The sequence below is a fragment of the Mus caroli genome, chromosome 12, assembly GCF_900094665.2.
Source record: "Mus caroli chromosome 12, CAROLI_EIJ_v1.1, whole genome shotgun sequence".
NCBI classification, from domain to species: Eukaryota; Metazoa; Chordata; class Mammalia; order Rodentia; family Muridae; genus Mus; species Mus caroli.
The window spans coordinates 74917038-74930309 of record NC_034581.1 but is presented as its reverse complement, the minus strand read 5'-3'; the positions used below and the strand labels follow the sequence as shown (position 1 = coordinate 74930309).

General features: G+C 44.1%; 1 protein-coding gene across 5 annotated transcripts in view; it reads right to left on the bottom strand.

Annotated features, from left to right (window-relative positions):
* Positions 1 to 440: 440 nt before the first annotated feature.
* The window catches only part of Exd2 (exonuclease 3'-5' domain containing 2), a 36407-nt gene continuing 23575 nt past the window's right edge, over positions 441 to 13272 (bottom strand). For all 5 annotated transcript variants that reach the window (XM_021179601.1, XM_029484800.1, XM_021179602.2 and 2 more), the window contains 5 exons: positions 8608 to 8939; positions 7458 to 7564; positions 7115 to 7250; positions 5432 to 5788; positions 441 to 1777 (listed from right to left, as the gene is read on the bottom strand). In XM_021179601.1, coding sequence (XP_021035260.1) covers positions 1561 to 1777; positions 5432 to 5788; positions 7115 to 7250; positions 7458 to 7564; positions 8608 to 8939 — 1149 coding nt within the window. In that variant the 3' untranslated portion in view covers positions 441 to 1560. The remainder of the gene's footprint in view (positions 1778 to 5431; positions 5789 to 7114; positions 7251 to 7457; positions 7565 to 8607; positions 8940 to 13272) is intronic.

The following is a 13272-nucleotide window of genomic DNA, read 5'->3' as shown; positions in this document are numbered from 1 at the left end:
TATGAGTGCCATCTTGTGGGAAGCCTGGCAACTACCATGACCAAGAACCAAGCTGGCCTCCCATTCCTCTTTGGGCTTTTTCACTGAGTTCCCACAGCCAGGTGCCGCAGGCTTTGTGATAATCTACTACATTAAACATAAGTTCCCCAAAAGAAGCTGGTACTATTTGTTTATAAGGATGTCTAGTCTTGATCCAGAAACGCCTGAGAGGACAGGTGGGAAGGCAGGGCAGAGGGGCAGAGAGTAAAACGCACAGGTGTTTGTGGACTGCAAACCCATCCCAAAGGCTGTGGTGCAGTGTGTATGGTGTATCCATGCTATGTAAGTGTCACAGTACTGCCACGAGGCAGGGACTCTGCAGAAGAAATACTTACTCTCTCAAAATACTTACTCATTTCATAACGTTAGTAAGAAAAGTTTCACATTTACAATCACTGAGCTTTGTGCTTTGAAGTTGTTTTATTTATCAATGTCAGATCAGTTATAAGCAACTTGGGTACAATTCCAAAATAGAACTCTTGTTGGATTCTGGACATAAAATTCTTTTCAAGCTTGTTATGATCTTATAAAATAAGAAAGTTTTCCTAATAGTTTAGAAAAAATTCTAATTGCTAATAAATTGATTTCATACTCAAAGTAGTAGTCTAACATTTTGAAAGGTGAAACATTACCCTTTTAAACTTCTATTGTATCAGATAATTTCAGTGTCTCAGGCTCCAGGGGAGGTGAAGTTCTCATACTGAAACCTGGCCAAATGGCTCTGGGAGTGAATTAAGGACTAAGGAGAGGTTAGTATTACATAAACATGAACACCAAAGGAAGTGGGCGCAGACTCTGAGAAATCATGGTCCTCAGAAGCAGGACAAGGGACATGCAACCAGAGGAGAGGCTGAGCCATGTGTCAAAGCTCTCCTGGGAAAGGGTCAGCGCTTGTCAGCCCAGCAGCTGAACACCCATTTCCAGAAAAGGACTTCCCCTGCGACAGGGAAGAAGCTCATAGCAAGCTGGCCTTTGGTCCTGTATGCATTGAATGAGAACATTTTCAAGCATGTAAAATAAATCCAAGTAATACAGTTGGAATGGGCCCCAAACAAATACATATGGGAGAGCAAGAAAGATTAAAATAGTGAGGCTGAACGGGGAATAGGAACGTGACTCTTGGGTCACTTCTTCAACTCTGGAAAAAGTTCTACCTGGCCTGGAAAAAACAATGCAGCAAAGAGAATTACAAACGTCTTCCCAGGCCTGACAAGTTACTTCAGAGAAGACTTCTCCCTCTTAGGAAAAGCAGAGAGGGAGAGTGAAAATGAAGGTCAAGCTTTTGCACACAAAAATAGGAGAGAAAGGAGGAGAAAAGAATAGACTCCCCAACTAAACTCAAAACCATAAGCTCCCCTTCAAACAACAGCCTTGCTCCATCAGAAGTACCAGGGGATCAGTGTAGGTTAGCACTCTGAGCTGAGTTACCAGGGCTTCGACCATTAAGAACATTAAACAGTAGGAGGTGATTTTGACCTTGGCTCCTGCTTCCTGCCTGTCCTGACCGGCAGGCAGCAGCAGTCATGACAGCTTGATGGGAAGGTCATCCCCATACTTTCGGAGCAGCTTCTGATGGTTGTGGTCCACCGACCACTGCTGGGGCAGGTGCTTAGGCTGCATGGAGTCCAGGAAGTGTTGACGCCAGCGGCTCTCCAGCTGCATGAGGGAGCGCAGCCCACCCTCGGTGTGACGCTGTACCACCTTTAGCCCATGAGGAATATAACTTTCATTGTATATCCTGCCAAAACATGAAGTCGTAAAGGGTCTAAGCAAAACAATCACTCGACAATCTCATAGGCAGATAAAGGACACTGTATTTTAAATGTTTTTTTTTTTTGTTTTTTTTGGTTTTTCGAGACAGGGTTTCTCTGTATAGCCCTGGCTGTCCTGGAACTCACTTTGTAGACCAGGCTGGCCTCGAACTCAGAAATCCGCTGCCTCTGCCTCCCAAGTGCTGGGATTAAAGGCCTGCGCCACCACGCCCGGCTTAAATGTTTTTAAAATATCTTTTTGTTTGTTTGTTTTTTGAGACAGGGTTTCTCTGTATAGCCCTGGCTGTCCTGGAACTCACTCTGTAGACCAGGCTGGCCTCGAACTCAGAAATCCGCCTGCCTCTGCCTCCCGAGTGCTGGGATTAAAGGCCTGCGCCACCATGCCCGGCAAAATATCTTTTTTTAACCTCTATTTTTTCTTAATATGTAGGATACAGGCTCAAACTGGAGGGATTTGGGGGTTTTAAGTTATATTTATGGGAAGGTCACATATACTTATCCCTATAGGGAAATCTTGCCTGGCTGATGATAGGTTAGAAATATTGATCTTGTATTTGTTGGTTCAAGGCTACTCAGGGAACAACTTACTTCTCTGTAAGCCATTAATTATTAATGGCTGATTTCTCAGAATACTGGCAGACCTGGGTGTAAATTTCAAGGTGATCCACTTCTTTAGTGATTTCTTCCTCACAGAAAGCATGTCAGACCACACTGGTGAGGAGTGTGTTGGTCACCGTAAGAGTTCCTATGGCTGTCAGCTATGCAAATAGTGTATAGCAGAAGATGACACACACAAACACACACCCGGGGCCTAGTCCCCAGCTAGACAGGAAACCATGAAAACTGCTGGTACTATGTGAATAGAGCCTCCCACAACTTCCCTCTACCTCCTTCAAGAAGTGAAACCACATTTCTCAAAAAAGTCCCTTGCACCAAGATCTTTCCTCTCCCAACATCTATATTTCCAATCCTTCATCCTAAGCCCCCCACCAGCTCAGCAACTTTGGGCTCTCCAAACATCTGCAGGTGCTTCATATTTCCCACTGTTGTTTTGGGGTTGTTTTTGTTTGGTCTTAGTTTTTGTTTTTGAGACAAGATCTCTCTAGGTAGCTCTGTCTGACCAGGAGCTCATTATGGAAGCCAGGCTGACCTTCAACTCACCCAGATACACCTGCCTCTGCCTTCCAAATACCACCAACCCCACTAGTTTCAATCTGTCCCCAAACAGCCCGTTCTCAGTCTCAATCTATCCTCTAACTCAGCAACTGACTTATTAGAAAGGTCTATGGTTAGCTGGACATGGTGGTGTACTCCTGTAATCCCAACACTCAGGAGACAGAGGCAGGCAGATTCTGAGTTTGAGGCCAGCCTGGTCTGCAGAGTGAGTTCCAGGACAGCCAGAGCTACACAGAGAAACCCTGTCTCAAAAAAAAAAAAAAACAAAACAATAAAAGAGAGAGAGAGATTTGCTAACCGTGAGGTATCTGTTGACTCTATAAGATCATCATCAAATTAAGTGGACTTGGGACTAATGATTTTTTTATAGAGGTAAATCCTAAAATCAGCACATAAGATGAAAATAACAGCCAATTAATACCTTGGAATATCTAAATTGCCATGAAGTGGAGCACATGTGGTTCTGTGTCTCACACCTCACACCTAGGTTTGTGAGACTTGTGACCAGTGCATTCATTCATATTTCCTGTCTCACTGCGCTAACTGTCCAGACCCACTGAATAGAAATTTGAGCATCGGCTTTCCTATTTAATTTTTTTCTTCTTTCTTTTCTCTTTTCCCCTCCTTCCCTGTGAGTCCATAGTTGAATTCATCGATATATCTCAGTGTTCCTAAACAAGAAGTTTACAATCCTGGGGCATGAACAAGTACATGGCTCAACAATAAGAACTGTGAGTGACTATGCGGCTCTCAGCTTAGATGAGATGATCGAATCGATAGGATTAGATGTCCATTAATCTCTGGCAATGAGGCTAAATGCCTACAATGTTTTGTTATCAATAATAAAAAATGTAAAACTTTATTTATAGCAGCAAATAATTATTTCTTTATTCAAGAAGTGCCTGTCTCACTCATGCTACTGAGCTCCTACAGCTCAGACAAAATATCTCTTAAGCAGATACTAGCACCACACTAACAGGCTCCATTAATTGACTTTTTATTTCTAATAGCAACTTAATGACTTTTCATCTATATCTTATATTTCTAATTGTCCAAAGTTTTTTAAAATGTATTTTTAAATTTTATTCTACTTTATGTAGTCATAGCGTAAAAGTTACTTTCTAAGTTTTAATTAAATACTGTGAGGTTAAAGTTAAGTAACTTGTCAAGATCACATTATATTAAGGAGATTGCCTTTGACCAATTCCCAAATGAACTTCTTAAATTGTTTTCATTTATTAGTATGTATATAGCCATGAATGCTTGTGTTTGGGTACACAGGGTTACAGTAGCTTGTGTGGAGGTCAAAGAACAACTCTTAGAAATTGGTTCTTTCCTTTTACCACAGGCCCACAAGGGGGGTGCTTACTCAGGATGTTAGGCTTATGCAGCCGGTGCTCATGTCTGTAAGCCAGCTCAGTGACCCCCAGAGGAGCTTCTTACAACAGCTACCCTCTGCCCTGCAACCACAGGCCTTTCTTTTGAAAGTTCTATTTTTTTAATTACTTATTTGATTTTTCTTTCTTTTGTTTTTTAAAAAATTAATTAATTAATTAATTATATAAGTACACTGTAGCTGTCTGAGACACACCAGAAGAGGGCATCAGATCTCATTATGGGTGAGCCACTATGTGGTTGCTGAGATTTGAACTCAGTACCTTTGGAAGAACAGTCAGTGCTCTTAACCTCTGAGCTATCTCTCCAGCCCTTATTTGTTTTTTTAAGACAGTATTGCCCTGTATAGCCCTGGATGTCCTGGAACTCACTCTGTAAATCAGGCTGGCCTCAAACTCAGAAATCTGCCTGCCTCTGCCTTCCAAGTGTTGGGATTAAAGGCATGCGCCACCACGCCTGGCAGCAAATCTCTTTTAAAAAAAAATCACCACGGGGCTGGAGAGATGGCTCAGAGGTTAAGAGTACTATCTGTTCTTCCAGAGGTCCTAAGTTCTATCCCCAGCACCCACTTGGTGGCTTACAACCATCTATAACAAGATCTGGTGCCCTCTTCTGGTCTGCAGGCATACATGCAGGCAGAACTCTGTATACATACTAAATAAATAAATCTTTAAAAAAAAAATCACATTTTCTTTAGGAATTGGTCTGTGTGGTGTACAAGTGCATGCTAGCGTTCACAAGCATGCCATGGCATGAGTGGAGGTTCGAGGACAGCTTTTAGAAATTAATTCTCTTGATCTATGATGCAGGTCCTAGGAATTCAAGTAAAGTTGTCAAACTTGGCAGCAAGTGCCTTAACCTGAGCCATCTCGCCATCTCTTATGAAAAGGAAATTCTTAGATTGTTTGATTCTACTCCACAGAGTCTTAGACAGACAGATTAATAAGCGTGTGACTAAGCACTGTGACTGTGACAAGCATTCTCATGAAGTCGTGAAAGTTGATGATACTGAGTCACACCCCATTCTCTCTCTGAACAGTATGCTGTACCTGGTCTCCAGGCTGGCGGCCTCCTGAAGCATCTCCTCTGTAATAATATCTGTGTTGTAAAACTCCCTGAGTGCATGCAGCAGCTCTTCTTTCCGATGGGCAGGTAGGCTCTCTGCGTTGAGCAGGGCTCTGGCTCCAGAACGCACCTGTCTCCGCTCTAAGTCTTCCAGCAGGCGTAGGCCCTCCTCTGAGCCAATGGGAGCCTGGAACTCCTTGGCCAGCTGTTGCTTCAGATGGTTGTCATAGTAGTTAGAGATGGCATGGCAGGAGGTGCAGAGCAACAGCACATCATGGGAGTTGTGGTCCTTCATCTCAATAGGGAAATGCTTGCGGTACTCATGTGGAATTATATTTTTCCTGGAATGAGCCCACCCCAAAAGCAATGCTCAGTACCTTATAATACAGAGCTTATATGGAGCCAGCAAGTGAGATACTGGAAGGCTTGGGCAGCACAACTCAACAGAGGTTACATGAAGGCAATACTACCTATATGACTCTCAGGCCCACCTGCTTGCCTTATCTACCTGCACTTTAGGGTCTTCTCCCTTAAAGTAAGTACAGACTACGTGCTGTCAGGCTTCAACGGCAGGGGCTGATAACAAATACCATGTTCCTAGAAAAGAGACTCTCAGAGAAATGAAATGGTATTATACTGACTTTTGGTACCTGCACAGTAAATCTCAAAGACATCTGGTGGGCTAAGCAAACCAATTTCCTTTATCTGAGGACTCTATTACTCTGACATCGATTCCTGGCTCACCAAGGTGTGTCATCATTTTCTAAGCAGAACTATATGCAGTGGCAACAGTTGTCTCACATAGCAGAGCCAGGAGAGAGGGAGTGAACCAGTAAAGAGTAGCATGGTGGCACATGTCTCTGATTCCAGCTTGGAAGGCTAAGTCAGCAGGGCAGCCACACCCAAGGCTACACAGCAATACTGTCTCAGCCAGGCTGTAGTGGCACACCCATGTCTTTAATCCTAGTGCTAGAGAGGCAGAGGCAGGCAGATCTCTGAGTTTCTGGTCAGCCTGATCTATAGAGTGAGTTCCAAGATAGTCAGGGCTACACAGAGAAACACTGTCTCTAAAATATACATAAGTAAATAAAATAAAAGAAGAAATATTCTGCCTCAAAATGAGAAAAGTGATCTCTGAAAAAAATTAAGATTAAGAAAAAAAAAATAAGAGTAACACTAGAAAATAACAAAAATAGAAAAGAAGGAAAAAAGAGAGTAACAAAATACACCAAAATGATGGAAGGAAGAGAGGGAATGGGGAAGCAAGGAGGGAGGGAAGCTGAGAGGAAGGAGGAGAGAGAATGACTGTACAGGGGCCGGGGGTTGGGGGGAGTATGCAAATCCAGTGGCCAGCCTCACATCCACTGTGGGAACCCTGATGTGAAAGGACAACCTTGGGAGACTCTATAACCAACACTACGGCTCAGAAAGCTCGAGAGCTTCAGGGAGGGATCCCAGGATCCAGCTTCAAAATCCGCTTTAGGAGCCACAGAGGCCATGAGAGACAGCAGGTAGAAGGCTGACGCTGTTAGGAAAACTGCGACGTATGCAGAGTAAGACTCTCTGCCATTGTGGGAAAACTCAACCAGGGCATCTGAGGGTTCAACATATGACTACACAGGCAACTGCCACAGGAGGCAGATTACTTCGTCTAATACCATACTCACCGGATGTAGGTATCTGTCTTGCCACAGACAACACACAGGTTCTCTTTAACCATCAAGTAATAATCTCCTGGGGACTCAGGTCTTCCTGCAGGTTCAAACTGTAGCCTGACCACAAAGGGTTCTTTACTCACCAGCTCTTAGGAAAAAGAGAACGCATCAGTGCTGGGCGCTCCCAAGAAGCTCTCTTAACTACTGTTCTTTGTGTGCAAGCGGAGAACTCCAGCTTATGACTACCCAGCCCGAACATCTCAAGCCCTCTTGGTCTTCCTCCAGTCTCCCTCTTCCACACCCTACTCACAACAAGACCCTATGTATAAACAAGCATGGCAGACGAGTCTCACACCTCCAATGCCTTTGTCCAGGTACCACTGAGCTTTCCTGCGGTCACAGGTGCACAAGGGCTGTCCATCAGGAGCTTGGAGGAAGCAGTTATCATAGAGAGGGGATTTTCTGCAGGGAAAGGAAATCTCATGCTGAAAGCTGTTAGTCAAGTTTCCCAAGACCTTTCCACACTCCTTTCTGAATGACTCAAATTATTCTCAACATCAGCATCAAATATAATACAAGTAGAAAAAGCAAACAGGCAAAAAACCACACTCGATTCTCAATCTGTATTGGCTAGGAAGCAGAGCTACAAATGATACCTCGAATTTTTATACTCATGGACTGAGGCACTGGGAAGAGAATTAGGTGGTATTCACAGAGTTCTGCTGTGAGTGTAAACAGAAACAGAGCACCAATAAACTGCTAAATCACTGAATTCAACACTAAATTAAAATGGTAAGAGTTCAATATAAAGAAACGAGGGCCACGTGGGTTGATTACTGGCTCCCATGCAACGTTTCCTTCAACTTAATCATCTAATTCCTAAAGGTGCCATGTTCTAGGGATCACACTTCCACTCAAAGCACCCTCCTCGAGAGGTGTCAGTCACATGGGAGATTCTCACTAGCTACACAATAAAGTTGGTGTGAGGCTGAAATCACGCTAAATTAACAAGGAATCTTAAGGTGCACTTCTCCTGCTAAGTATGAGGACTTCATGTTCTTCATGTTCAAAGCTGTCTCAAACATAAAATGTACAACCCCTTAAATATTTTATTATAGCTTGTTTAGTCTGGAGGAGGAGCACACATGTGCATGTGGAGATCAGAGGACAACTCTGAGAGTCAGTTCTGTCCCTCTACCATGTGGGTCTGGAAGACTTAACTCAGGCCATTAGGTTTGGCGGCAAGTGCCTCTACCTGGTGAGCCATTGAAGTTACAGGCCTAAGGTTGCACTAGGGTTGGTGACAAAGCATGGGTAAATACTTTCACCTCTATTCCAACTGACAAACAGAAAAGTGAGAGAAGGGGAAAAGAAGAAGAAGAAGAAGAGCACAAACAGAAGCACAGCGCAAATGTCATAAAGGTCCATTAACGCTGGGTCTCTGCTGCCTGACTCTGGGTAAAGCTGGGCTCTAACTCTTCAACATCAGGGAACATGCGGGTTACCTGGCAGAATAGCCCACCCCCAGGGGCTTCCTCTTATGCTTCCTGGGGTCTCTCCCTTGGTTGTTGCCTGGCACCATTCTATCAGTCTTAGCCTTCCTATTTCTCGGCTTCAGCTGCGACTCCAGTGCTTCCCCATTAACCTCTTCAACCAGCCGGCCAAGTCCTTTGCTTCGGAATGGGATGTCTACCATATTCCTGCATTTCTCCAAGGCTTTTTGCCAGTTGATTTGGTCCATATTTTCCTCTTCATAGGAATCTCTAGAGAAAGGGTATCCAAGAAGATGGAGAAAGAGAGCCACTGAAATCTGCGCATCCCTGGCAGCATAAGTTACCTGAAGAGAAAAGCCAGAGGTCAGTGGGATATGGAAGACAAGCCAGGCAGAGTACCTTCAAAGTCAATTATAAAAGCCTTGGAATACCATGCAGGGTAGCTTTTGCTTAGTAGCATAAAACCTTGGGTTCAGCCAAACAGTGGTAGCGCATGCCTTTAATCCCAGCACTCGGGAGGCAGAGGCAGGCAAATCGCTGAGTTCAAGACCAGGCTTAGTCATTAAGATTTCTTTATTTAATTTATCTGAATACACTGTAGCTGTCTTCAGGCACAACAGAAGAGGGCACTGGATCCCATTACAGACGACTATGCACCATGGTTGTACATGTGGTTGCTGGGTATTGAACTTAGGACCTCTGGAAGAGCAGTCAGTGCTCTTAACTGCTGAGCCGTGTCTCCAGCCCCTAGAAAATAATCTTAATAAAGCCATTTTTCATTCACCACCACCACTAAAAAGAGAAAAATCAGAAAACAAAACAAAACAAAAATACCAAGTTTGATGGCACATACATTTAATCCCAACAGAGGCAGGCATTTCTCTGAGTTTGAGGCTAGCCTGGTCTATATACATTTCCAGGTCAGCTAAGACTGCATACAAAGATCCTGTCTGTTTCAAAGCACAAAGAAGTAACTTACTCAGGGTTACAAAAAAAAAACAGAAACTGCTATGGAAAACAAACTAGATAATTCATTGCCTAGAATTCTGCCACAGGTTTGTATTAACCTAAAACACAAATTTTCCTAAATTTTCCCTAACGTTTTGAAAGGATGAACTAGTAACTGGCTTGAAGACAACTGAAGGTTGAGACCTAGACAGAATATCTGTGAAAGGTCAACGATGAGATGGAAATGACCAGAAGAAACCAAAACCAGAACCAAAACCAAAGCAACTTTCAAACACTTACCAACTGTGTTCTGCACAAAAGGGCCAAGAAACTACCTCTTCCAGCATCAGAATAGTACAGATGTAAATCACAGGGGTTGGAGAGATGGCTCAGTGACTTAAGAGCACTGGCTGCTCTTCCAAAGGATCCAAGTTCAATTCCCAGCACTCAGATGGCAGCTCACTGCTGTAACTCCAGTTATAGAGAGCTGACATTCTCACACAGACATACATGTCAGCAAAACACTGGTGCACATAAAATAAAAATAAATGCATCTTTTCAAAAAATTTAAATCACATAATGGCTAAACTGAAGGCCCTACATATAGCTATACAAAATCCTAAGGGATTACCTCTAAGGGTAAAAGATTAAAGGATTCCTTTCTGGAGACACCAAGCAGCCAGAGGGACTAGATGCTGAAAGTGTCTAAGAAAGTGTTTGATGGTCTAGGAAGGTATTTTGATGTTGATAAATGCAAGTTATGAAGGATTTATCTTTTTTGTAAACTTAAAAAGATTGTTATAAGCTTCAGGAAAGACACTTGAATCAAATGGATTAAAGATAAGTACTGTGGAGTAACGACCTGTTTCCCTCCCTGCCTGCCTATTCCTGGGGGTAGGGTAGGATCTACTTCCCTTACCCTGATCCTGGGAACCCCCACCCCTCCTACAATTACCAAGACCATAGGCCTGAGAGTTTCAAAATACATACCCAAGAAAAAGGTTTCCTCATAAACTCCTTAACTTTCTCTCCTGCCCCTAACATGGAGGTGTTCCCTCAGAGCCTGCATCCAGGAAAGCTCCAAACCAGTTATTCACAGGCGCTCTGGCCTAGCCTCACAGACTGCTTCAACTGGGCCTACACAGCCCTATCCCCAGACAGGTCAGTCTGGACAGCAGTGAAACAACCAGTTCTTCCTGGACTTGGCCCACACCCCATAACGGTGCCCCAATGTTAGCAGGAAATAGGGGCTGGGATGTTTGGTTTAGGACCCTGGACAAGGGACTGAGGTGCATGTTTTACATATCAAAGCAGACCTGGCCTCCATGTTTTCCCAGCATCCCTCAGTCCCTGTCTGGCATACCCTGCGCCCAACACTGAACAATACAGCCCGGGGGAATAGACTGCCCTTCCCACAGAGGCTCCTCCCTCTGTAATCTAGACATTTGGTCTCATTTTTTCCTTCTCGGCTCTCTGCACTCTTGCCCTTTCTCTCTCTGCCTCCCCCCACCCCCACCCCTCACCTCTCTCTCTTCTCATGGTGACTCTCTTAGCCTCAATCCTTGGGGCCAGTGAACTTGCACAGAGCAGCTTCCTAATAAACCTGCACTTAATATATTCCAATCTGGCTTGAATTGGCTCATTTGACTGGTGGCAGAGAAATAACCTATCAGATACACAATTACTGACACTTGACTAACTACAGCTACTGAAAAGGAGCCCATCAGCCCCCAAAATCCTGCTGTAGCTGCTGTGTACTCAACCCACTACTTTTGTTTGTTAGTTCATTTTTGTTTTTCCAAAACAGGGTTTCTCTGTGTAGCCCTGGCTGTCCTGAAACTCGATCTATAGACCAGGCTAGCCTCAAACTCAAGAAATCCGCCTGTAGCCGGGCGTGGTGGCGCACGCCTTTAATCCCAGCACTCGGGAGGCAGAAGCAGGCGGATTTCTGAGTTCGAGGCCAGCCTGGTCTACAAAGAGAAACCCTGTCTCGAAAAACCAAAAAAAAAAAAAAAAAAAGAAATCCGCCTGCTTCTGACTCTGAAGTTCTGGGATTAAAGGTATTTGCCACCATTGTTCAACCCAATTCACTTGATGTTTTTTAAACATTAACTACTGCAGGGTGGTGGTGCCTTTAATCCCAGCACTCTGGGGGCTAGGGCAGGCAGACTGGACCCCTGTGAGCTGGAGGCCAGCCTGGTCTGTTTGCTGACAACTGACTCAACAGAGTCAGGTCTTTGTGCTTGGAGGGCTCTCTCTAATTGGTCCCCACCTTTCCTTCCAATTTACTAGCCAACTGGGATTAACATTTAAAAAGGCAACCCTGGGTCCAGAGAGATGGTTCAGCAGTTAAGAGCACTGTCTCTTCTAGGGGTCCTGAGTTCAATTCCTAGAAACCACATGGTGGCTCACAACCATCTGTAATGGGATCCAGTGCGCTCTTCTGGTCTGTCTGAAGATAGCTACAGTGTACTCATATACATAAAATAGAAAACTAAATCTTGGCTACCAAGAGCTGCTTTTATTTTCATTAAATATGTCCTCTATTTTCTGCTTACTCCTAATTGTGTACCTCAATATTCTTGGTCAGGAGACAAGAACCAGACAGGAAGCCGGGTGTGGTGGCACACGCCTTTAATCCCAGCACTCGGGAGGCAGAAGCAGGTGGATTTCTGAGTTCCAGGCCAGCCTGGTCTACAAAGTGAGTTCCAGGACAGCAAAACCAAAAACCAAAAAAAAAAAAAAAAAGAACCAGACAGGAAAGAAAATTTCCAGCAGTTACAGTTGTGAGCCACCCTGCCCAGCTCCATGTGACATGATTCTATCAATATTCATCCATGCTAAAGTTGAGAAACTGGCACATGTGTGAAGTGCCAGCACTTGGAAGGCCAAGAGGATTACATGTTTATAGCATGTTCCTTTTTACTTGTTGAATAATATGCCACTGTGTGCCTACATTTTATTTACTCACCAGCTGATGCATCTTATCAGATTATTTATTTGTTTATTTTTGAGATAGGGTTTTTTTCTGTAGCCCTGGCTGTTTTAGAACTCAACCTGCAGACCAGGGTAGCCTCAAACTCAGGTCTGACTGCCTCTGCTGGGATTAAAGACACCTGGCTTTTCTTATCAGCCTTTATGTCTCTCTCTTTTTTTTTTTTTTGTCTGTTTTTAGTGTGATACTGAAAATCAAGTTCAGGCCCTGAACATGTCATGAAAGCTAATTCCTTAACCCTGTGTCTCCTTCTTAAATAGGAATCGACAACCAAGGTTTAAACATCTGGAAAAATCCCCCACATGAAAGCCAAGGACAAGCATTTATGAGAAGGAGCTCTGAGGAAAAAGAGGTGATGCAGGGAACGGAAGGAAAGCAGAAACCCTTCCCACTCTGTGTCAACAGCCTGCAGCCTAAGCAGAGACAGAAGCTGTCTCAACAGAGTGTGCTCAGGGTGCAGCTAAAAGTGCTGGCTCGGCAGCTTTCCTACCAGACCTGTGGGAAAGCCAGGGGCAGCTAGAGTGAGTCTGTATTCCTACAACTCCCACCCCAAGACAGGAGACAGAGGCAGGACACTAGGAGACTGTCTCAAAGATCAATGTGGGGGGGGGGGGGGTTAAAAAAAATTTTTTTTTAAAAAAAAAAAAAAAAAGGAGGATAGTAAATGTCAAAGAAAATAATCTGGCTGGGCGTGGTGGTGCACACCTTTAATCCCAGCACTCGGGAGGCAGAAG